Here is a 26,290-nt window from a genome sequence, read left to right on the forward strand (position 1 = left end):
AGGCCTGTTACACGGTGATTTCCATTTTACAAGTTAAAAGGTTATTGAACCGATAAAAATTTGATTAGGCCTATAGGCCTAGTGATTTCAATTTTTAAAGATTATTGAGCTAAAGATTTTGAGTACCGGTTGGTAGGCATATATTATATAGTGATTTCAAGTTAAAAGATTATTGAGCCTATATATAAACTTGCTTTTGTTCTAAATTTTGAGTAGGCCTATATAGTGATTTCAATTCTTACAAGTTAAAAGATTATTGAGCCTATAAACTTCCTTTTGTTTTAAATTTTGAGTAGGCCTTTATAGTGATTTCAATTCTTACAAGTTAAAAGATAATTGAGCCTATATATAAACTCACTTTAGTTCTAAATTTTGAGTAGGCCTATATAGTGATTTCATTTCTTGAGAACAGAGTGTATCAAAAATATTGAAGTGACATTGGTTGTTTACATTAAAAGTAAAGTTTAATGTGTTTATCTTTTTTAATTCTTGGCCAATTACAAATATTAAGGGTGTGTCTTGGTTTTTTTAAATTATGTGGATTTTTTTTCTAGGGATCTAAAATGTATCTGTTGTTGCTCAAAGAGTTGTTTATCTTATAACATTAAGGGCCTACTAAACATGGAAGACATAGGTTTCAATTGATAATGATATTTTGACTAAGACATTGACAAGTGTTTATAAAACAGATATTTAAGTTAGACAAAGCAAGCAGCACATACCTTGACATGGCTTTCTATGCTTCCTGTTTGCTTAGAACATTTTTCAAGCTTTTCTTTTTCATTCCATTTCTCCTTTTTTTTTCTTTTCTTTTTTTTTTTTTTCATTAAAAACAAAAAGCAACCTTTCATGACACAGTTGAATAGGCAAATGACAGGCTAGCAGACGTCATCTGTCAGATTTGAAGGGGAGATAACTCTTATTTTGGTGTCAGGGGCCCTGCTTCACAAAAATTTAAGCTAAAATCACTAAAATAGATTTTAACTAAAATCTAAATGAAATTTTAAATTTTGTGTGTTTCAAGAAGATCAATTGTAACTTAAAATGCAATTTTAATAGATTTTAGTTAAAATTGCTTGCAGCTGTCCTACACATTCCCAGTGCTGCCACTTAGGGTGTAAGCAAATATGCTACGGAACTGAAATCTGTTGACAGGTTGAATTAATGGTTACAATACCAATGGGGAGAGTTTCATATGCGGTAAGACAGTCGTAGAGAGATGAAATAAATGAGTTTATTGCTTATTATTCATTTCGAAAAGTAGCCTATTTGTGGGTTGAACTTGCATTGTGCTTTCATGACCTTGGCATTTGATTTACTTGCAGGCTTCAATAGAAATAATGCGTATCGATAAACTTAATTCCTTGAATTTCATAGTTTTATGGTATTTTGGATAACAAAACCTATTGAAAATTGTCATAAACATATGATATTTGTGACTCAAACAACTAATCTAGACTGTAAATTATTGTCGAATTTTCAAAGTATTTAACGACTTTTAAACTAATACACCAGATGCTTAGATTTGAAATGTCAGCCCCAGAGACTATTTCACTGATACTTTTAAAATGCCAAAGTGCCACACTCCTTATTGGATAATGCCCATCTACTAAATTAAAATGGGGTTTTTCCCCCCAAGATAAGATACCTTTACGTTGTGTTATTAACATAAGCCTTCATTAAGAAATGATATTAAATTTATGATATTATAATTTAATTTCAAATAGGCCTATAACATTTTTTCAATAAACACATTCAAGATTATTGATTCATCTTTTTACAAATCATCATAAATAGTCTGTACATTCATGCCCTTGTTAAACGCCCACATTGAAATGTGGTCGTATATTGTCGTCGCTCTAGAGGCTAAAGTTAATATCTGATTGACTTTAGATTTATACACAGTGTTTAAGGTCATGAGACAAAGAAGCCTATTGATTTTCAACAATTTCCAATAATTACTGCCAGAGTTATGGCCCTTGATCACTTTGAAAAATCTTGTGGAAGCTCTAGGGGCTAAAGTTAATATCTGATTGACTTTAAATTTATACGCAGTGTTTGAGGTCATGAGACGAAGAATCCTATTGATTTCCGATAATTACTGTCAGAGTTACGGTTTTTATTCATTCTATACTTAATAAAAACATGGTAGTGAACAGACTTTTTCTATTTTTCTCATTTTCTCTTTATGTAGTGACAGTCAATTATTTTTTTGAATTATCAGATATCCTCTCACAGTCTCACATAACTTTTGGTCTTCGAAGGAATTATTAGTGAGCAGAAATTTGCCCGTGTATCTGTTATCACTTGCCACTTCAGTCAGTTATATAGAAGGATAACTTGTGTATCCTTTTTGCATTCGTTACTTCCCTTTCTTGAAATCTTCATAACATATCTATCATAGCAATGATCTCTGTGTTAAAATATATTTGGAATGTGTTTAACCAGTTCTATCGCATTGTGATATTAACTGGCACCAATAGTATCCTTTAAGTTTTTGTGAAATGGGGCCCAGATTTTCTGTTAGGTTTTTTTTTGTTTTTGTTTTTTTATTTTTGCCTACTAATTATTTGAAAATAGTATTATTTATACTTGAATATTATGGTAATATATAAAACAGTAACAAAGAGTTTTGTTTAGTTGGGTTTTGTTTGAGTGTTTTTTGTTCTTGGTGTTCTAATTTTGGGCGTCATCTAATAACCTAAATTGCCTTACAATAAAATAAACGGGTGGGCCGTAGCTGTATTTCCCATACTATGAAAAGAAATTAAATGAGAATTGTTTTTGAGAATGGTGGGATGTTAAGATTATTCCAAATCTATCTATATGTCGCATTAGATCTAACAACGTAGTCCAAATCAGTGTTTGTTAATGTCGTGATTTAAGTTAGGAGAGGGTGACAGCTGTTCTAAGTTTTAATTGATATTAGTTAACTTAAAATTGTTCCTAAAATAGTTTTGTGAAACGCTACTGTTTTAAGTTAAGACAAAATTTTAACTTACAATATTATTTTAGTGGATTTTATCTAAAATGCTTATAAACGTTTTGTGAAACTCGTCTATCTTAAGTTAGGATGAGATTTTAGTTTAAGATGATTTTAAGGAGATTTAAGTTTTCGTGAAACAGGGCCCTGATTGGTCTTGATATTTTAGTAATGATTTCCTCACCACAGTGTGCTCTTAAAATGCTTTAGAAGCTCTATTTTATCGCCTGCTTTGGAATGTAATAAACATTTTATGCGTTGTGGATTATATATGTATTTATATCCATGGTAAGAATTGTCTTAGGCCTAAAAGTCAAATGAATGAACATAATTTTCATATAGCCATTATAAATATCTCTTAACTGACCCACGGCGACTTTTGTCGACACCTATAACGTTACCGTTAAGTACCCACGCGACTTTTGTTGACAAAACCAGTTAGCCGAATGCAACGTTTCTATCATAATGACAGTTACTTCCATTATGAACAGACCACTTTTTCTCGTTTGTTTACTTCCTGTTTGACATTTTGACAGTGAAAAATCTTTCTATTTCTTTTTGAAAAATTATAATTTAAAAGTGATATATCTAGACCTATAGGACGACGTTCTCCTAACGACGGATTACAATCCTTTTTGAATGACAGTGATTCAGATTTTATCGGTCGTGTAGAATTTTATAGTTTTACGTTAGAATGTGATAGGCTAGTAGGCCTACTGATAAGTGATAGAAGCAAGTAGCCCTACTTAAATAAGGTTACATTAAAAGAGATTCATGATGAATGATTTTTAGTTCACAACCGCTGAACAAAAAAAAAATAGAACTAGCCATTATATACATAAATTTTGCATGAAATGTCTAAATTAATTTTTGGTATAAAATTCATATTTATGAAAATAACATTAAAATGATTAAATTTAGATTATTTCATCCATTTACAATTACATGTAGGGTCTATCTACAGTTCGTTTTTTAATGTATATGTATATTTTAACACTATTGATTTGACGATTATGACGTTATGACGTCAAACCTCTGGGTCATTTAAGAGATATACTCTTCAAAAAAAGTAGGGGATATTCAGAAACAATACAAAACTGCGGAAATGCACTGCTGTTTTTATTAGAGGTCATCAGTGTTTGTTAATAGCAGGCCAATTGCCTACACATGAACATAAACAGTTCATATGGGCGGCTTATCTGACGGCTCCATTTCAATCGCAAAGAGATACACTGTCAAAAGTGAAAATGGACCTTTTTGATTTTTGTCTTAATAATGAGTAATTGAACCACCAATCCTTAGACATTCAGCAATTCGTCGTGGCATGCTCCTTATCAACCGTCTAATCACGATTTGGGGCAATCTGAACCACTCCTCTTGCAGTGCCCCGGCCAATTCTTGCAGTGTTGTCGGTTGAAGTTGGCGTCAACGAACACGTCTCCTGATAAAATTAAACTTAATACACTAAAGCAAAGATACGCTAAACAGTAAATCTTATTCAAGAACCGATAGGAAAGCAAACATGGATAGGATAAACCAGCAAGCGGCAGTTTTCATCAACCCTTCCTTGAAGTCTCAAATTTGACAATGAACCCCTCCCACGTTTATGGCGCTATTGTGTGTCGCACATGCAGCTCAGTGGTTCTGTTGGAGCCATAAGTTATTCATCTGTGAACATACTCCCAAAGCATGTCAAGTGTCCATGACTATTTATCATATTACAACCTACATAGGTATTTGCATTTCAATTTTTAGTCTGGTAGATCAAATCTAGTAAATTGAGTTGGGATGGTTTAAAATTGGAATTGAAGAATATTAGTTCAGGAAAATGATGGATTTATTGTCACAAATTGCAATAATTAAAATGGTTGGAGCTCTTTGATTTGAATTAAAAACAAAATTATGAATTTCATTGGATTTTATGTTTTTGTGCTGTGAGTTGACTGTCTTTGTTTAAATATTTGCATCTCTAGATAAAGCTAGTGTTGATATATAACTGATTATGTATTCCACTATTAACACATGAAGCTAGAAGTAGAAATTAAACTACAATTTGAAAACTAGCTGACTTGTGCTTAATCTTTTAAAATAAAGATTTTTAAAATCATAAATGCTTTTAGAGCTTTATGTTACAAATTCTATAGATATTTATTGATTGGGGGGTTGGATAGCCAAATGGTTAGTGCATACGTGCTGTATCGTAAGGGTTGTCATTGTGTCAACTGGCATGGTTTTCGATTCCCCGGTTGTACGTGACAAGGAGTAGGGTTGCAAGCGAATTATTGAAATAAAACATATGTTTATCTCGAAATGACCTAGTTTGTGTCGAGTGGATGTTAAACTCCCTATTGTGATTAGTATTCATACACTTTTCTCTACACACATGATGTTATCTGTTTGAATTCATTTGGGCAATACCTGTTAAAATTCAAAATCTGTGGATTGCAAACTTTGAATATAAATCTGTTGTGTGATGATTGATATTCTTTATGTTTCCCTATTTTTTAATACGCCAACATTTTCATGTGAGACACTTCCAATCAATACAAACAGGTAACACAAACCAATTACAGACAATTTGATGGGATCAATTTAGACTAAGTTAAAACGATACTACCTGGTGGTGCTTTAACGTCTGCTTCCACAGAAGTGATATCGCAGGGTTAAAACGATGCAATTGATATTCAGATAAACTGGAATACAATTTAAAAAAACGATGAGTTTTTGATATTGTATTCTATTAATTATATTGTATATCACATTTTCATGTGGACGTATATTGTTGTTGCCCCTGTCCATCTGTTCACATTTTGTTTGTAGACACTCAAGAGGTCACAATTTTTATCTGATTTTGACCAAACTTGAAATATAGTTTTATATTCAAAAAATCTTGGTTCCTTTCAATATTGGCATGTATCGGACCGAAAATTCATGGATTATGGCACTTGATTCTTTGAAAAATCATGTTTTTAACATGTGGATCCTCTAGAGGTCAGAATTTTTATCCAATTTTGATGAAACTTGAAATGGTTGTTTATATCCCAAACATTTCGGTTCCTGTCAATATTGGAATAAACATTCAATTCAACCAAATAAGCTTCCATGCATTTCTGAATGTCTGGATGTGAGCGAGGGTTGGGGAAGGAATTGTCATTTGAATCCGCAGTCAGTAAATAATGTTAGAATATAGGTTTATTTAATTATGTCCATTTGCAGCAGACGAAAGTCATTATGTATGCGTTGTATACATGCAAGTTGGAACCACCATAAGATTATGAAAAAATACTATTATATCAAATTATATTTTTAGACTAATAGAGTTAGATGAAGCTATAGAAGCTTTAGATGCTGCTATTGAATTTAAAAATGAAACCATCACAAGTCGTCAGACTGAGATTAGACAGTCACAAATAATCACACAACAGGTATGTTTTATAATATACACCTTTAAGTAAAATATGACAACATATGAAGATTCTTATGTTGAAAAAGTGGGGTAAAATGTGACAACATATGAAAATTCTTATGTTGAAAAAGTGGGGTAAAAGAAATATTGTTTAAGTAATAATAAATAAAGAATAATACTTAAGCCAGGCATACAATGGGCCTGCTTGATTTGTCCGCCGATAGGCGAGCCGGTTTCTGCTACGGCGTACGCCGGTCAGGTTACCGTAACTTCATGGATTATGCCCCTTGATTGTACGAAAAATCACTTTCTTAGCTTGTGGACACTCTAGCTGTCACAATTTTTATTAGATTTTGATGAAACTTGAAATGTATGTTTATAACCCGACGATCTCAATTTTTCGATATTTGCACATATCGGACAGTGACTTTGATTCTAACTGATGTAGAGTGATGAAACATACTGATAGTTTCACTACCAGTTACTTCAAAACATTCAAAACCTTGACTAAGTTTGATCGTGAACATTTTATGCACAGTTCGATTACACAATACTTTTGTAAAAGATAAATGTGTAATTAATCAATATGTGTCATCTGTTTATTTTGACATCAGCCTCACTGTTGGCGTGTATATTTTAGAGTGATGAAAGTGTAATGAACAGAATCAACTTGTTGAAAACATCTGAGATTAAATCTCTACTAGCTAGATATTTTGATAAAGTTATTACATTACGTGAAGAAGAACGTAGAATAACTTTGACTTGCAGTGAATATGAGGTAAGATCTGTTTATGTTGTTTTAGGTTTTGAACTTCATATTCTATAGCTGTATGTGTTAACCAACATTGCACTGGTAGATTTTATCTCCATGTTAGTAACATTCATAATATCGCAATAATCAATTCATTATTAAAGATGCATTATGCAAGAGCTAAATCGGCCTAATAATGTAATTGTCAGGGATATCACTTTGGTGAAGCGGACATTAAATAAAGCTATTTCACATACACATTGATTGTCTTTAAATCTTCCTCTTATCAAGTTCAAATTACATTTGAAAGGTTAAAGTGGATGAACAGGAGAGATTAATTCGTGAATTAGAAAGTGCTTTACAACGTACAACAATGGATATAGATAGACGATTAACTAAGCAACAGAGGGAGTATGAACAGAAGATACAACTATTAATGAATCAGTTAACAGATGGAGGAATGTCAAGTGGGGATGCAGCTGTTGATGTCAGGTAAAATTCTTTGAAATACTGAATATCTCAAGTACATTATATTTACTTCCATTTTAGTAAAGGAGCCACAGTAGCTCAGTGAGTAAGGCACTGGCTCACTAACCAGTGATTTTCCAGCATCCTGTGATTTTCCAGGATTCAGGGCGGATGGCCTATCATAGACAACATCTATAGTTATTGGGATGGGATGAAAAACCAAGGTCCGGTATGTGTACACATTGACGTGTACGTAAAAGAACCCTTGACAGTTGGAATTCAAAATAACAGTAGACTGTAGCGCCACTGGTTGGGAAAACATTCCCTCATAGCACACTGTATGGCATACACTGTCTTCATTACCCCAAGTCATTGCATTTTAACAGATATTTGTGTTGTGTTCCAACAGGATGGAATAAAGGTTAAAGTTAAAGAATATACACCCCCAAAACTACTTTATAGTAAACATTTTTCATCCAAAAATTATTCAAATCGATAAATTATAACTTAATTTTACACTGATATTTAGAGTTTGTATTGGTTTTTATTGATTTCACACAGAGCCATCATTATGTGTCTTAGACAAATAAAGCAATTCCATCTTTCTTATAATACAGCCAATTTTTATGAGTGGTTTTTTTTTCATACTAGGATGTACATAATAATAACAGTCTATTATGACTTTAAGGTACCATATATGTAAACAGTCTGGCTTGCCTTTATTAAGATCATTAACGTCTGTTCCATCTGTGTCACTAAATATGTCATCAGCAAAAACAGGTCATGGTTAAGTTATCTTAAATTGATGTCAATTGGTATTTTACAGAATGCAGCAATTAGAAAAAGAATTATATTATTATAAGAAGACTAGTCGAGATTTAAAGAAGAAAATAAGAGATTTGATATCTAGTGGTGTTTTAACGTCTCAAGGTAAAATACATATATTATATTCTTTTTCCTTTTTATTTCAAATGATGGTTAGAAGGAGACTGTCTTATTGTATTATATATTTCATTTGTGAACGGCCTAAATTGAAAAAGCTACCACTGGTCGTTACATCTTTTCAATATCTTCCCTTCGATTCTCAGTGAAAACGCAGATGTATTTGTAGTTCTTTCTTTCATGATTTTCAGCTTTTGAAGATATTAGTGTGATTAATTCTCTAGCAGAAACACCTAGAAATGTTACCAATAAGGAAATTCCGAGAAGGTGAGTTTCGTGTAGATACCATAAAAATAGTTTTAACTCAATGTCTAACCTAAATTAATGATTAAAATCAATGATTTAGGTTAGACATTGATTTATGGTTTTATCATTATGTTTAGTAGTAAAGGTGGAAAAATAAAATAAATTTATACTGAATTGACAAATAAATGGATGAGGACAGCATATGATGATTTTCTAAAAAGTATCAATCCTAATAGGCGTTCTGCTGTAGTGAAGACACGTCCCAACAAAAGGAAAAATTACAAATATAAAAGCAGGACACCCCTGCTACCGTCATACATTTCTGCACCTCATGTAGTACCATGGGTCGTCTGTCAGACGTGGAGAGCAGACACCGGGAAAACCGGTCGCCACATCCTGGGTATAACCCATGCATCGTCTCTTACTACATATTTTGGAACAGCCCTTGATTGTCTAGTATTGTCTCTGTACTTCTTTAACTGGTTTGGATGTATCTTTTAATGCCAATCCGACATCTCACATTAATGACAACTTCACGTTGTGATTGAATATACTGCATCTTATATAATATCAACAGGAACAACAAATACCATATTTTGGTTCTACATTTTATATTAAGCACTGCTACATATAGGTTACATGGTTACAAGCATTATAATAAAGTTATTCTCTCAAACCCCATCCAGCCAGACTCGGCAAGTCTGCTGATAGAGATTGCTACATCTTCTCCCTTCAAGAACTACACGGCTGTCTAGCAATCGCGCACATCTCAAGTATTTTTCTACGCTTGGATTTTAGCTACCCATTTTCTAATTGGTCAAATTTGACGTAATTTTAATCATGATCGGTCATGATTCATGCCTTGCATACCAACAGGGACTCATTTTTTAACAGACATATTCCATTCTTGACCATAAAGCTAGCATATGACAACTGTGTTTATTACCCTATAGTTGAAATTCATGTATCATATCAGCACAGACTTGCCTTCTGTTTTCCTCGCAATATTTCATAATCAATTTAATTTGCGTTTTAAATAAACTCATACCATAACTAATATACTGACAATGGAAAATAGAAATAAAACATATCTATATATATCAAATTATAAACCATGCACTTACAGTATATTCGGCTAATACAATTTTGCATAAATTATCAAATAGTATTACATTCAGTTGGTGTAGCTATGTGTATTGGAGTAGGTTATCCATTCTTGACTCTCAATATCGAAGTGTCCTATTAAAGATATTACATACTTTCTGGTTTTCAGTCGTCCATCCAGTAGTAGAGATCGAGATCCTGGTGATTATCGGAATTCTGCTAGATCAGTTCGTAACTCGAGCACTGATTTACCACAAATAACTACACCAGTTAAAATATCACGCAAAGATTTACGTCCAATGACTGACGAAGAAGTACAGATGAGAAAATCAAACATCAGTAAAAGTATTAATGGTTCCCATTTACATGGTGAGTACCTATATATTTTGATTTATACTATTGTTTAATTAAAAGCAGTTATGTCAAACAGAGAGGGATAATTGCTGTATAATATTTCCTTGTCTTTAGTTGTCCTTGAAGAAGACAAGTTATTCTTTTTAGCCAAGGACATCATTTGAAAATTGGCCATCCAGTCATTTTACTCCTGTTTGTTTTGATCACTGCAGATAAATGAGATAATTTGTGAGGATTGAAAAACTATCAAATTAAATACAGATTACCATGTTTTATTCTTTAAAGTAATTTACCCCATATAATAAACTCCTGTTGGTTTTGGGTTTGTTTTTTTTTAGCTGATATAACATCAATTTTTCTTTGACTTTCAGATTCCTTGGAAAGTCAGAATAATCCATGGTCTTAGCCCATATGATAATTCAAGTATCTTACATCCATCCATCCATTAGATAATATATATTCAGACATATTTAATGTGTGAAATATAACCATAGTATTTAAACCAGTATTGTTGTATGTATTGTTATTATTATGTTATTTATGCTTATAGATTGTAAATATTATATTGTTTCATCATTTTGTATCATAATTTAATCAATCATTAGACAATATAAGTTCATAATATTATATTTACACCTGGTTTCCAATAGTGTGTATCACGTTTTTTTTTTTTTTGCTGGTGGATTTCTCAGCGAGACATTTTCAAAACCAGCCAGAGATTGATGGGAAGAAAATGTCTCAAACAACACAGTTTTACACCCATGTGTAGATATGTAGCTTTGTGTGGAATTGCTTTAAGTAACATTTTAATCCACAATTAAATGATGTCCTAAACAGAATGCTTATGTGGTTATTTATATTTTTGGTCTCTGTCCATCTTTTCTGCCTTGTATCTAGACTAAAATATCCACATATTGGTGAAAACTGAGAAGTGGATATATACTAATTTGTAGAAAGGTTAATTTCTCATTTATTACAACATTGCTAACAATAAAGGCTATTTGTATATAATACTGTAAGTGTTAAATTAAAACACTTTATTTATCTAATGAATAAGAAAAAACAGAATTTAAATAACAAATCCTTTAGTCTAAAAATAATAATAATAGTATGTACACATGTTATAAGTGTCTGGCTATATTAATTACATTCAAACCTTGCCATATGTTACAACAACGAAAAAACAAATGCTTCTATCAAACATGTTGGAGTGACAAATAGACTTAATGATGATCATGATAAGTCTGCAATAAGCTTATAGACACCACCTTTTGTACCTAGACAAATCTATATCAACATCATTCTTCATATATTATTTTAAAGCATGGTATACTTGTACCACAATATTTACATTGTGGTACCGTACCTATTCATTCATGAACATACCCCATGTTCATTGTATTTGCATTTAGATCAAATTTCAGAAAAGTTTGATAATTACTGCCTGCTCTGTGTAAAAATAGATATTGTTTTTGAATACAAATTTTTCCTGTATTATCAATCCATCCTTGATTGTACTTTAATTTGTATGATTTTCTGTGTCTATCTTGATCGCATGGAATGCTTATGCATGTAGATTAAGATAATAATTATATGCAATTAATTATATGAGAATAATAATTTTAAACTTGACTTGTGAATTAGAAATCCACTTCTTGGTTATTTAATTTCGAAAAACAATTATCTACCTTAGAATTATATTGCTCTAACTTCATTTTTATATGCCCACAGTTTCATGTGGACGTATATTGTCATCGCCCCTGTCCGTCCGTCTGTCTGTCCACAATTTGATTGTGGACACTCTACAGGTCACAATTCTTATCCGATTTTATCGAAACTTGAAATATAGGTTTATCTCAAAAGGATCTTGATATTGGCATGTATCGGATCAAAACTTCATGGATTTTAGCCCCTGATTGTACGAAAAATCATATTTTTAGCTTGTGGACACTCTAAGAGGTTCCAATTTTTATCTGATTTAGATGATACCTGAAATGTATGTTTTATAACCCAAAGATCTCGGTTCTTTTTGACATTCGTGCATATTGGATCGCAACTTCCAGGATTATGGCCCCTGATTGTGCAAAAAATCACCGTTTTTTGCTGTGGTTTTCCTAGAGGTCAAAATTTTTATCTCATAAAAAAACGTTCAAATATATCACTGTTACACCACAATGATGACCAAAACTGCCATACAAAATGGCCACTCTATGTACACAAATAGTGTTAACGTAATGTAATTTCAAGTTTGTGAACCCTCTAGAGGTCACAATTTGGATCGGATTTTGATGTGTTTATGTCCCAAAGATCTCAGTTCCTTTCAATATTCACACATATCGGATTATGACCCCTGATTGTTCAAACTTGGTGTAGGTGTTTATTAGGTGAATGCCTTGATGAAGTTCGAAGATGAGTCTTTTCTGCTTAGGGTAAGCAGAGATAAGCAACTTGATTGGTTGATGCTTTGGGACACAATAACTTTGTTTCTAATTAAGTGAGAGAGAGATGAAACTTGGTGTATCGTTTTAGGACATCAATACCATGACTAAGTTGATAATGAGCATTTTCTGGTCAATGTAAGCAGAGTTGTCTTGTTTTATATTAAGGAAGTAACACGATATCGATATATGGGCATATGTGGTTCAAATGTCAATTTCAAATATCAATAAATTAGTGTTGATCTGTTTTACCGACTAGTAGATATGTATTGATTTACTTATTCCTGTGAAGTAATTAGGATCTAGTAAACTATACCTAGTAGTTTATTTTAACTAAAGATCTAGTATATATTATAGAATATTTTGTAATTCTATCACAATCCCTCCAACAACCTTTATTACAGAGTTTATTTATTGTTATGTTATTTGATTTATTTATGAATTATTGTAAATACAGGGTCTAATTTATTTGTGATTGTTTTGTATATTAGGCAAGATGTCTTGTGTATGAAACATATCAATTGTTTTACAATATTGGATATGAAAAAGTCCCAAAGACACAGTCATAGTGCCCCCTTCCTAATCCCTCCATTGGCATACATTTTATTACTTTGCATCATGATAAAACGGTGATCTGTACCAGTGAAAAGGAATCAAACAACTTAATCACATGGATCAATTTGGATTAGTTTATTTAAGACTCTTCATTTCACCATTCATTGTTAATCACATTTATGTAGGCCCACAATAGCACATTATAGGCTGCTGTTAATAATTAAGAGATATTAAATATCAAACATATATTATTCATTGGTTAATACAGTAATAATATGTGAATTCATATACTCTTTTAGAGGTAAGTAATACATTTAAAATTTTTTCAGCTTTTCTCTGATTTCTCAATATATTTCCGTCCTTCAGTAATATTATTATCTTGTTATTTGTTACAGTAATATTTTGTGATAAAGCCATTTGACCTATTGTACATGAAAACTACTTATGTCCTCTATTAACATTCCATTCTTCAAATATGTTCAGTCTTTTTATTCCAAGAATTCTTGTTTTGATTTATGTAAAGGTACATGTAGTTTTATTACAACTAACGCTTTGTAGGGAACTTATATTATAGTCCCAGAGAAAGGAAAAAGATCAGTCTAGCAAGTTTGGTTCATTTGGGCATTTTTTGAAGAAGGTGAACAATTATCTATGCAAATGTTTTGACAAGCTCCTGTATAGTTGTTATATATTTGTTCATCTAGTTCAGCCTTCATATTGTAAGAACATCAAAAATGCCTCAGATTGCAATACAAAATAGTCACTGAGTTATTTTCCAGTCTGTATAACAACTTGGAATTTGAAATGATTATGATTTAAGATAATTCTTCATTATTATATTTTGTTTAAAATGAACTGTCAATAGCTTGATTTTGATTTCTGTATCAAGTTCTTGACTATTGCATGGACTTGTTTTTATTAGTATGATTATTATCTTTTATTCATATACTGTGTTCTTATATCATAGGTTTTTCAAGAATTGCTGAGTTCATAATATTGTCTGATCATAATAAAACATAATAAATATCAATTAGTTTGATTTATTATATGAATTAAAATAAACGTGGAATTAAGTAGGTACAGAACTCATTTTGGCAAAAACAGTAGCTAATAAATCCCTGTGACCCAACACTCCACTGTAACACCCAATGAGGATGTAACCAGACAATAAGAAAGTGTGCATCCAAAATAGAACCCCTTTGGAGGAGACCTAGTTTTTTCGACTTGAATGGGAAATATTACATTTAGAGTTTGCTAAGATGAACAGTTCTGACAAGTTATGAAAATAAATCTGTCTTAGACTCATATATTTCATTGAAGATCACAAGGGCCGTAATTCTTTGTGTGACTCAGATTTTCATGAGGTTCTCCATAGTCAGACAATCCAGGAAATTAAAAAAAAATCCACACACTGACGAGCGTTTACAAAGTTTTGCTGACGGCAAAAAATCGTTGATTTACGCTGAATTTCAATAAGGTTCATTCATAGGATTAGCCAATCATCCTAGCAAATTTTTGGGGAAAAGTCTCGGCATTAGACTTAGTATTATAATTTAATATAATAATATAGAGGATATCTAAAAATATGTACCTTCAGACAGGTAATGTTATTGGACTTCATAAAGACATGACCTAGCAGGAGAGTATAACTGACAAATAGACAATTGATTCAGTGTGCTTGAAATTTCCAAAACAAACCAGTCACCAACAATTGATCAATGGGAAATTAGGCTGGACAGTAATACGTTTACGCATGGACCTTATAATACAAGGTTCATAGTTTACGTATTGTCTCCAACCCATTTCCGTAGACCACTGACAATAAGCTCGTGTGTCAGAACCGGGATAATACGGCTGTAATACTGATCCGATAATAATCTAACATATCAACACAAATAAGTTATATTTAATCTATTAATACCGAAATAAATATGTGTGATATAGAATATCGTGGTCATTTCATGGTCAACATGATTGGTTAGAGAACCGGTTTGTGAAATATTACGTCTAGAAGCCGTTTTATAGGTCTCATTCATCTGGCGGACCATCAGTTGTTAATAACGGTGTCAACCCTATTCTCTTGATATTTCTAGGAATTGCGGAATAATCCTTCACAAAACTTGGACTTAGTTCCAAATATCCGTCACCGGGCTTATCCAAATGAACTAATCCCTTTTCCAAACTCTTAAATCGGGGATCCCGCACCGATTTTTCATGAAGTACTTTGTCTTCTTCAATTTGAAAAGTGTTAAACATATGCGTTATTCCATTCACTGTTTGACTAAAGCCCACTTTCCTGTTTCGCGACAATTGTGGCAGCTGAACCTCGTCGTGCATCTGATGCTTTCTGATGTGCTGAATATTAGTCTCCGTTCCATTCACCAGTGGAGGCAATGCGACGTCTTTGTGAATACCATGCGACGACGATTCTAACATATTTCTCTGCTTCTTTAGTCTTCGATATATAAATGATTTTCGGTGCATGTCCAATAAGCGACCCGACCTGTTTTTCTCTATTCGAATATTTTTTAGTTTCATATATAACATCTGTTGTTGAGTAACATTATCGTAGAGCAGGACACGAGATACATTTGTTTTGGGCAAGAGTTGAACTTTCTTTTTTCCATAGTTTGGGACGATGCGTGGTGGATGTTGCATGTACCTCAAACTAAATTGTTTGATCTTTGATTCTGCTTTGGATGGTTCACCATCTCCTATGTTGCTGTTTAATTCCTTGTCTGTAATCATATTGATTTTCGACTATCTCTGAAATATACGTCATAAAATCGTGCAATTATTATTAGGACATAGATAATTTAGTTTCGCCTCAAACCTAACTCCCCTTAGTTTAATAATCTTCACTAGAGACTAGCTAATCTAATAACATGCGGTGTTCAACAAGGAGTTGGGTCGCCTGACCAACCTCGTGGGTTTTCTCCGGGTCCTCCGGTTTCCTTCCACTGCAAAAGACCCTTTTACACAGGCGAAATGGGGGAGGGGGCGAATAGTTAGCACGTGCGCGTTGTATCATAAGGTCTGCCATTGAATCAACTGGCGTGGTTTCGATTCATTCGCCAGTTGTACGTGACAAGAGTAGGGTGGCATGTCCAACCTCTATGGATTTCTTCGAGTCCCCAGGTTTCCTCCCACTGCTAAAGACCCCTACACAAGCGAATTATTTAAATAAAATTGAACCATATGTTAATTCCAAAATGACCTGTTTTGTGTCGAGTGGACGTTAAACTCCCTCTCTCTCTCTCTCTCTCTCTCGTCCTGAAATGACCTAGTTTGTGTTGCTATCCCGAATCCGCCCCATTACCCATGCTGTACCTGCTCTTCTGCTTTTTATTTGTACAAAAAGGCCCGAAATTCAAATGAACTATGTTATCATTTATAAACATTTACCCAGTTTTTACTTCTACGCTGACGGTTTTCATATTGATTATTTTAAAGATACATTATGGGAGATTAGATAAAGAGCTAGCAGTTCTCACTATAATGATTACAAACTAGATAATGTAAAGGGAATTTGCTGAAAATTTCTGACAAATTCATCCACTCTGAACCGAGATTTTATCGATTGAATTTTCGGTCTAGCCTCGAACATCATTACTAAAATCGGTAGGCCTACGATAAAAAAAAATATAGTCTCGATTATCCACTTCATGATTAAATCATGAATGAAAGTTGAGCTGAAAATCGGAACCTAATCCAATAAATATCGCAGGCTAGCGATGTCATCGAGAGTTGAGCATGGTCTGGATAAGTTAGATAACATTTCAGGCCTAAAGAAATACCTGCAATAGGCAGATTTAGCTCTTGCATAATGTATGTTTAATACTGAATAAGATCACGTTATACTGAATTAGATTCAAGCACGGATCAGAAAATTTTCGACGGATGTTGATATGGGCATATTTCCTGTCTGGTCGCAGTTTAAGATATTTTTTAATTTCCTCCACTCCCTTCCCGACCATCAAACACTTGCCAACAAAGAGCCATTTGCCCTTCTAAATGGCGTACTATTTGTAATAAATAACTTGTTTATTTTTTATTTGGTTACTTTTTTAACAAATGGGCCCACCACACCACAATACACCTAACAATATTTCCGACAATAGTTTGTTAGCCGTGAATGACATATTGAACTTTAATAAACATAACTTGAACCTGATAAAAATACCAACGCCCTTTTATAAGGATCGGTAAAAATATAATCCTTGCCGTTTCTTTGAATAAAGTGCAATTTGTATTTTGTTCCCTTTTGACAATGCGTTGGTATAGAAAACATAACTTTAAAATTCGATTAATCATACAATGCATTCATGATAAAGGTGTAAATTTATAAGTCTTTCCATACAAAAAAATATAAAAAAGTTATTTAACACTACTTTCAAAGAGATAACATGTGATTGATCTATCTTTAAAGACGGTCATTAACGCGTGTTTTTTCTTATTATGACATATAGGATGAATAGAAATAAATTTAACGTTCACCTTTTTTACATAAATAAAGGACCTTAATTGTTAGTCGGTCCGTTTATAAAGGGAAAGCTCATTGGGTCATAAAGTAGAAACTATAATTGATATTTCAGAACGTTTAGATCGCGGGGTTAGCGCATTAATTACACCTCCGTTACATTTAATTCATAAAGCACGTTAGCGGACTCTTAAGGAATACTTCTTAATTAAAAAATTCGATACGATTTGACGTTCAAAGATTCGTAATGTCTTTAATTAAACTGGTGATTGAACGTTAAAGTTCGGTACATAGAGCATTTAAATTATAACTAATAACTCTACAGTACCAAAAACCTTACCCACAAAAAAACAAACCCAAAACGTATACTACCAGAAAAAAAACCCACCCAAATCCTTCAAGATTTCTATAAAACACCACTATGTGTGTACAAGTACCGATAATGTTTGACACTGATTGAGCAATATGAAAATCGCATTAAAATCATGTGGGTTTTTTTTTTCATTTAAGAGCGGACGCAATAATACTAAACCCATGGGGAAAATAGAGGATTCGTTATAAAACCCAACCAATAATCCTCCCGATTATAATTACTTAATAACTCTGTCATATTCAATTGACAGTCAAAACCTAAAAGAAAACCCAACAAAACAACGAGACTGATATTTGCCATTGAACAAAATCGAAGCAATTATTACCCTTTTTAGTGTAATTTGTTCATTTTCTACTTTGAATAGACTTTTAATATAATTTTCAAACAACAAAAGTTTTTCTACAGTAAACATCCATGTCTACTGCAGAAAGAAACACAATAATGTTAAAATTGTAACGGACACCAAACCCACCAAATATTTATAAATAAATTTTATGAAATTATATACTTACATTTTAATTTCAATTAATATTTTCCAGTTTAAAGAAAATAAATTTTTCTGTCACTTCATGTAGGTCCAATCTTATTCAATGTTTACAAGCACTCAAACAACGTATGGGGTTTGTCAATAAACTTCTCAAGTGTGTATGAAAAGCTTTGATTACATGGCATATCTCACTTTTACTTACACAGTTCGCGCTATATTATATGACCGCTTTAACAACACCACGCCAAAAGAATACAATATGAAAAAACAGCTGGTGAAGACGTACAAAACCATGCACACAATGAATTAAATCAGCTACATATATCATTTTTTTAAACAAAAATTAAATGCAGTTATATTTTTTACGAGGAGAATACAGTCGTTTTATTTCCAACGGTAGAAATTATCTGGAATACTCTTGTTTGATAAAATAAATATTCGCATACTTTAACAAGGCAATAAGTTTTTCTTCTATACTATAAAATATAAATCTTCAATAAATAGACCTAATATCAAGTTTCTTCTCTCACGAGTGTCAATTGACGATGTTAAAGTCTTATTTGTTTTGTTAAGAACGTGGTTGTTGTAAAGACATTACGTCGAGTAGTGACAAGGCGGCTATTTATCCATGTTTAATAACCCATACGTCTTTATAAAGCCAAATGAATTGTGGCTGCCCGTTCACGATATATCAAATCAATTTAAACAGTCTTGCTTCATAGTAATGTTCAATATAGAATGTAATTCCTTGTAATAAATACGGCGCTTATCGAGCCATTTATTCAATACTACAGACATCGTTAATTATAAATCTGAAAGGAAAGTGAACGAAAATTAATATGATGGCTGTTATAGAATTTTTAACGACACACGTTATCGATGACTACAGTTAGGTGTGATATAGGCTATGTCTGTTCCTAATTCCACTCTGATCACATGATAAAAGTCATAATTAAAGAGTTACCAGAGCTTAAAAGGTCTTCGTCGGTTGGTATAAAAAAATAACCTTCGCTTTGTCGTGATTAGAATATACATCATCTCGTATTTCCAAAAGTAAAATTTTGTTAGAAAACTACCAATATCCATTACTGAGATATATACACATTTTAACTTGAAAATACAACATTCAAAAAATAATTACGTTATTTTGTTTGTGAGGTGATAATGGATAATGCATCTTTGACATAAAAGTGTATTATATTGAGCAGCTGAAATTAACAATAACCCCTGAATAATGTACATAGTTTAAATATTAATAAATCGAGCCAATACGAATAAACAAACCCCATTTAACACATAATGCCGTCCATCACTGACATTACCTGTATAACACACCCCAGACAAAAGTTCAGATATGGTAGACACCACAGTTATTTTAATTCTAATCAGTACTCAAAAAATATTACCTATGTGCACTTACATTAAATTCATTAGCATCACCACTAAAAATTGTTATGGTCGCCGAACACACACATCGCAAAACACAATTAATTAGTTTTCAGAATAGTAAATAAATATCGCATGTGTAGAAAGCCACCATGAACATTAAAGCGATATTTCGCTTAAAACCATTTGTACCTGTATATTAGAGATAATCTGCCCGAGGATGTTTTCTGTAACCAAACATTTACTTATAATTAAGTCAGTGAAACGAAAATAGAATACGACTTTAAGGTAAAAAAAACCTCCACCTGTTATTATCATTATGTTTTCCATCTCTAATGAAAATTGTCACCACCCCCTTTAATCCAAATCGATTGTAATCAAAATTCATGTTGGAAATTGATTTAGCGACGTAGCCTTTTTATTGTTTCAACAACTTTTATTAAAAATGGGGCTTTGACCAAAAAACCTGCAGATGAAAACCCCAACACCGAATAAATATTTTGGTTGGGGCTATATGTGGTAAGTCTATTTGGGGGCTATTTGCCACATGTGGTAAGTCCCGGCAGACCATATTATAATTCTATTTGGGTGAAACTTATACAATATGATAACAGTAATAATATCTCAGATTAGACAAACATTGGGTCACTTCTGGTCAGCGATTTCGGAGATATCAGGTTACCACATATTTCACGTGGCACGGTTACACTTCCGGTAACCTAATATCTCCGAAACCGATGACCGGGAAAGGCCTAAATTATGTCCACACTGATATATTATAAATGTTATCATAATCTGTAAGCTTCATGGAAATATCCACACTGATCCGCAGTGAATATTCGCTTGGCCGCTACAATCACTGATAAGGATGACATCGATGCGACTTAATGACTACAAAATATTAACTTTTTTCTTTCGACAAATTAAATTCTGAAACATTTTTTTTTAGTATTAGAAAAATAAATAAAGGTGTTTGAAGTATATCTTGATAAAAAAATATTCCATATTTAGCGTAAATAGGTACAGAAAATAGTACGCGGAGGCGTAAAATGGGTAAAACGATATAATTTTGCCCGTACCAGTTCATATTACTACAACGCACGTGTGACCATCAATTTGACGTTTTTTTCTGTTTGTTTACTCTGAATTCTTTCAGAAGTACATTTTTTACCGTCTAATCTGATTGACCTGCTCGTGTTTGTTTTAAAACAACAAAAACAAGCCACAGAAGTAATCTTTTTTGGCGTTATCGATGCCACCTTGCTTTGTTGGTAAATATTATGATGTGACGTCACCCTTAGAACTACAGCGGTCTGACCTTTTAAAGGTCAGTCATCTTGGACAGAGATAAAAGACGGATGTCGCATTAGGTCTGTAAAACAGATTGGGAAATATCCACACTGATATATTATTAATGTTATCATAATCTGTAAGCTTCATGGAAATAGACTGATTATTGCGGTCTACAGTCGTACCACATAAAATGTGTGGTAACCTGATATCTCTGAAACCGCTGACCGGAAGTGGCCTAAATTGAGATATTATTAATGTTATCATAATCATCATGATGCTCAATTGCAAGACCAGAACTTTCCGCCACATTGATGAATCGGCTCCTGTCTGATCCAATTCTTTCAGTCCCGAAACCAGATGCGATGTGTGCAAAATCAAACGTTTCGCAATGGTGCTTGGTTGAGATAGTATCAGATTCAGTCTTGGGAGCCGCGGTGGGTCGATGAGTAAGACGTTAGTAAGATAACCGAGAGGTCCTGTGCTCGATCCCGGTGTTGTCCAAGAGAGTTTATAGGGATTTCCCGACGTGACTCCATCTTGACAGGGGTCCAGGATTGAGGGTCCGGTAAGGTAGAAACGTATATTCGTTCGGATGGTACGAAAAACCGAATCCTTTAAAAAAAACCCTGAATTTTCAGCCATTGATGGCTTTGCCTATAGATAGAATCTAATTTTTCCAAAGATTCAATTTTTTTGCCCCTGGTTATTTAAATTTCGTTTGGTCTTTGTATGGCCGAGGTTCTTAAATTTTCGCGTTAATTATATTTAGACTTCAATAGCTGCTGCCAAGCAAATTAGGAGGGGGGGGGGGCGTATTTTGAACACCATGTCGTGTCTCACATACTGACTCTAGCGAGGTGAGCAGTCTTATTTTCTCACTAAAATGTTCCTTTACATCGTACAAGCGTTCACAGGGACCGACACGCGACCGTTTAGCAGTAAAAAGTTGCCCATTAAAATTTACTGGGGAGTCAATAGGCCGGTCTCTGAAGTGCAGGGGCAGTGTAACGAGACTTACGTTCAGAGCTGAACTAGAGAGGCTACACTAACCTATATAACATTTTGAAATTATTATGGGTTGTCGTTTCATTGAAAAATGCTAATGTCTCGTTGACGACTTAAAATATAGCCAGGTGTATACCACGGTGAATATCTAATATTTAAAGTAATTTATCTCCGTTTCACCCTGTCAGGGATATAAACGATAGATTTGCTAGCCACGTTTGTTATAAATTTACTTTATATTACTCTGATTTTTTAAAAAATTTTATTGCTTTTTTTTCCCGAAAACGCAACACAGCACTCATTTTATATCTCGTGGGGTTTCTGCCATTGTAGCCTACCCAATTCTAGTCCTGAAATGATCTAGTTTTTGTCGAGTGCCCGTTACACCCCCCCCCCCCCTCTAAACATTATGCATGAAGATTCATCTTTGTCCCAAAACATATAAATGGTCAATGATCGAAATGCTCATTCAACTGAGTAAACTCAGAAAACGGTTTTGTATACTTTTATTTTTCAATTCCACTGAACACTTTCTCCGGCTTTAACGGACACGTTACCTTGAAAGAATGTTTTGTTGACACCCAAATGTTTTAAATTTAATTGACCAAACATCAGAGTTAATGTATATGCCGTTACGTTTGTATCACTGACACTAGATGATATAGTGCCGAGTACACCTGGTAACATCACTGGGTAATTAAATGGTGCTGGTATTTTAGGTTCAAAGGTCAATATTCCGGATGGTAGATTTGCTTCCTGTCCAGATAAAGCCAACAATATATGCCATGATGACATGTAGTATCCATAGTGGCTGAGCATCAATGGTTGACCGCCTATGCCATAACCAATTCCACCAGAGATACCTAAATATAAATGAGCACATATCACTTATTTTAAACTAGACCAGTAAAATAAAGCACAGCAGTACGTAGGAAATTTATAGATGTTTATTTTCTCGAACTTGACGTATTAAAATTCATTTCATCTATAATTCTAACAACCAATACAGGACACAGGAACATAACATATAACAAATTGTAGTCATTACGGCCATCATCCTAATCCACGTCTGCATCCTTTGTCACATGCCCTCGTTCTGTCTCCGATCTGCAGCCTGCGCTTTGCTACTACAACTACCTTGGTGCTTTAACGTCTGTTTCCACAGAAGTGATATCGCAGACAAGATGTGGGAGAGCCGAAGCTTCCTCTTGTTTGTTTAGAATATGATTTTGCAATCTTTCCATTCATGGCCATAGGCCATGGAGTTGGTTTAGTGGGGAGTTCTTCCCTTTATTTAATAAAAAAACCATATTGTTTGGTAGTCGATCTATAGTATAATAACATTTATGCAGACATGTGTCTCTTCTCTGGATTGGTAGGTGTCATCTTTGTGGGTTTAGTGTTTAGGAGCCAGACCCGTCTTATCGTACCCCCACTCCCTTACTCCACTTTTCAGCAGATTATTGTTTAGATGCCGGGTCCGTCTGACCGTGACCCTCCCTTACTCCACTATCCTGCTAGTTTGGTGTATGCCTTCTATGTAGTTTACTGTTTGGATGCCGAGCCCGTCTGACCGTGACCCCCTCTCACTTCGCTATTCTACTTAATCCAAACGTGGTCATTAGATCCTGGATGAGTACGAAAATTCGCAATTTTAAGTCTGGTCTTGGAAAGAGTAGATTCCTGGTGTTGAGAGGTATGTTGTTGGTCTCCGTCATCTCCACTTGTTCTCTTCTCTCCTCCCTGTATACTTCACAGTCTACCAGCGCATGGCTGGTGGTACATTCTTCTCCGCACTCACAGTTTCGATATAAATTTACATATATCTCTTCTGGGGTGATTGATCGCTGTGTAGATCTTGTCATCCAGCCGAAATCTGTATGTATCAAGTTCACCTTTAGACCTTCGTTTGCGAGTCGATCTGCCCCTTCGTTTCCTTTGATGTCCACGTGTGATGGGATCCACACGAGTTCTAGTTGGCTTCCTTTCTCTATGACTCTCTGATACAGCTTTCTGATTCCAGAATGACTTCTGGTCTCGAGTCCGAATTGTCATTTTGAATTGAAGTCAGGCTGCTCAGTGAGTAGCTCGGTATGACGAACTTACTAGTATTTTCATGGAAGATCCATGATATGGCATCACGGATAGCCACGATCTCTGTAGTGTACACCGAAAAAGTTATTGGACAGTTTTCTGCTTATTTCCTGTTCCCCGCTAGGTAGGAAGATCCCAAACGAGCTGATGTTCCTTTCAGGATTGCGTGGTCGACTTGTGTTGATAATTTTTGATATCAAAAAAAACTCGCAGGAGATTCTCTATATATTAATAGCCTTCATTGAAAGGGCAATCATATAACATTATCTAATAATATTGAGGGGATGTCTTTACTAACTAACTGAATTAAAACATGTTTAGCGGTCCTTTTTGGTCTTGAATTAATAATGTCACATGCTAAATTTGTGGATAAGTCAGTGTTTCAAAAAATTTGTCACGAAAACCTTTTAACTTCTACGATATTAATTAGATTCCCGTCTTCGATGGTTTATAGATCTGATGTTTTTCAGATGTCAGACATATCTTTTCCCAATCATAAGGATGTCTGGGATTTCCAATGGTACTAATATTGGCAGACTTGTAATATGGGGGATTCCAAATGTTTCCTTTTTTATGCTCCGTGGACAAATAAAATAAAAAGTCTTACCAGCCACGTTCCAAAGATCATTAATGACAGTGCGGTATCTATCAAGACTTTTCTTGGCTACATTCAGAGCTTCTTCTGGATCAAAACCAAGGCGAAGTTGCGTGGAGGCCCAGTTAGGATTGCCCATCATCCATACTGCATTGTCTTGGGTAGGTCCGGGGTATGGATATCGTCCTATAAAACACAGATGTAGCAAACATAGACGATGTTTTGTTAGGATATAACACCGATCTGAATGTTATCAAAGATTATTTACGTACCAGTTTGAACTATCATACCATAAGGGGAGTCGTTGTGTGATAACTCTGCATTCATGTGAGAGGATAATCTCCCTCTGTCGACTAGATCACCAAGACCAGCTGAATGAGCCAAGACCTGGAATCACACACATAAAGTATACCAATAATAGACAATGCTACACTAACATGGTCAGGACGGAAACCCCCAAGAGCTAACACAGAACTACGCCAGAAACAATCAGAATACATAACCGTCAATCAATTGAACCTGACAGATAACACCAATCTAAATATAAAGCCAGTGACAAGTGGTATAAGGTATTCCGGAAAGGGTTAGTCGATCCTGTTCTCTGTACGATGATCTTTAGGATTATCTGAGTTGATAAGGGGATAGCCCTGAGGCCACACATAGTCAGAGTTTGTTTGGCGGTACACGAGGATAGACCGAATCAGTGAATATTAATAAAAAATACCTGAGAATAAAAACAATCAGTCATAATAGCACCTGGATTAGGTTGAGTCATGTTTATATGTGGTGTATAAGAATTATAATATCCCATCGTATTGTTCCATAAATATTTATCTAAAGCCATTTGTCCAACTTCAAAAGCCTTTCTTGATTTATTGGCAAAATCTGTATCACCTGAATCACAAATCATTTAGAATCTAATTAAATGACGAATACATTAATAGCCCATGACCATTGAGGTATCGACATTTTTAGTAAGTAAAACAGAAGAGAATCAGACGCCAAAATCAACAGTATCGAATTAGTTGGTTTTAGTATTTTTAAATTTTTAATAGCTTATTTGTTAGTTATTTATTGACATAAATTAAGCATATTATCGCAAATCGCCAACCTTTCATCCGTAGAAGAACCGATATCCATCAAAGCGGTTACATGTGGTTCAGTTCTTCTACATTTGAACACAATCACTTATGTTTAGGATTCAGTCTTCAAATCGTAGCAGATATTCAAAGATGGCGTTTATCACAACCTCGCTCGGGACACCAATGTTTAATTAACGAGTCGTTGCTGCTTATCCTATACATTGTTTTCCATGGGTGATGTGCTTTGC

At 33.9% G+C, this 26,290-nt stretch overlaps 1 protein-coding gene and 1 long non-coding RNA gene across 3 annotated transcripts in view; one reads left to right on the top strand and one right to left on the bottom strand.

Moving 5' to 3' along the window:
• LOC126824787 (kinesin-like protein KIF27) overlaps positions 1–14,271 on the top strand; it is a 62,020-nt gene extending 47,749 nt beyond the window's left edge. Inside the window, exons 30-37 of one of the 2 annotated variants that reach the window (XR_007681626.2) lie at positions 6,294–6,408; positions 7,030–7,167; positions 7,451–7,632; positions 8,435–8,538; positions 8,742–8,817; positions 10,070–10,269; positions 10,626–12,047; positions 12,520–14,271. Coding sequence is in view for 1 of the 2 variants with exons in the window: in XM_050554170.2 (XP_050410127.1) it covers positions 6,294–6,408; positions 7,030–7,167; positions 7,451–7,632; positions 8,435–8,538; positions 8,742–8,817; positions 10,070–10,269; positions 10,626–10,660 (850 nt within the window). In the remaining variant the exon portion in view is untranslated. Of the gene's footprint in view, positions 1–6,293; positions 6,409–7,029; positions 7,168–7,450; positions 7,633–8,434; positions 8,539–8,741; positions 8,818–10,069; positions 10,270–10,625 lie in introns of both variants that reach the window. The other variant, XM_050554170.2, reaches the window with a different exon arrangement.
• Positions 14,272–22,798: 8,527 nt separating this feature from the next.
• On the bottom strand, positions 22,799–25,815 carry LOC126824795 (uncharacterized). Its single transcript, XR_007681629.2, has 4 exons — positions 25,685–25,815; positions 25,233–25,347; positions 24,973–25,146; positions 22,799–23,134 (listed from the first exon to the last, which is right to left on the bottom strand). It is a non-coding gene; the product is annotated as an uncharacterized LOC126824795 (long non-coding RNA).
• Positions 25,816–26,290: the final 475 nt, after the last annotated feature.

Source organism: Patella vulgata, chromosome 6, assembly GCF_932274485.2.
Source record: "Patella vulgata chromosome 6, xgPatVulg1.2, whole genome shotgun sequence".
In the NCBI taxonomy this organism is placed as follows: domain Eukaryota; kingdom Metazoa; phylum Mollusca; class Gastropoda; family Patellidae; genus Patella; species Patella vulgata.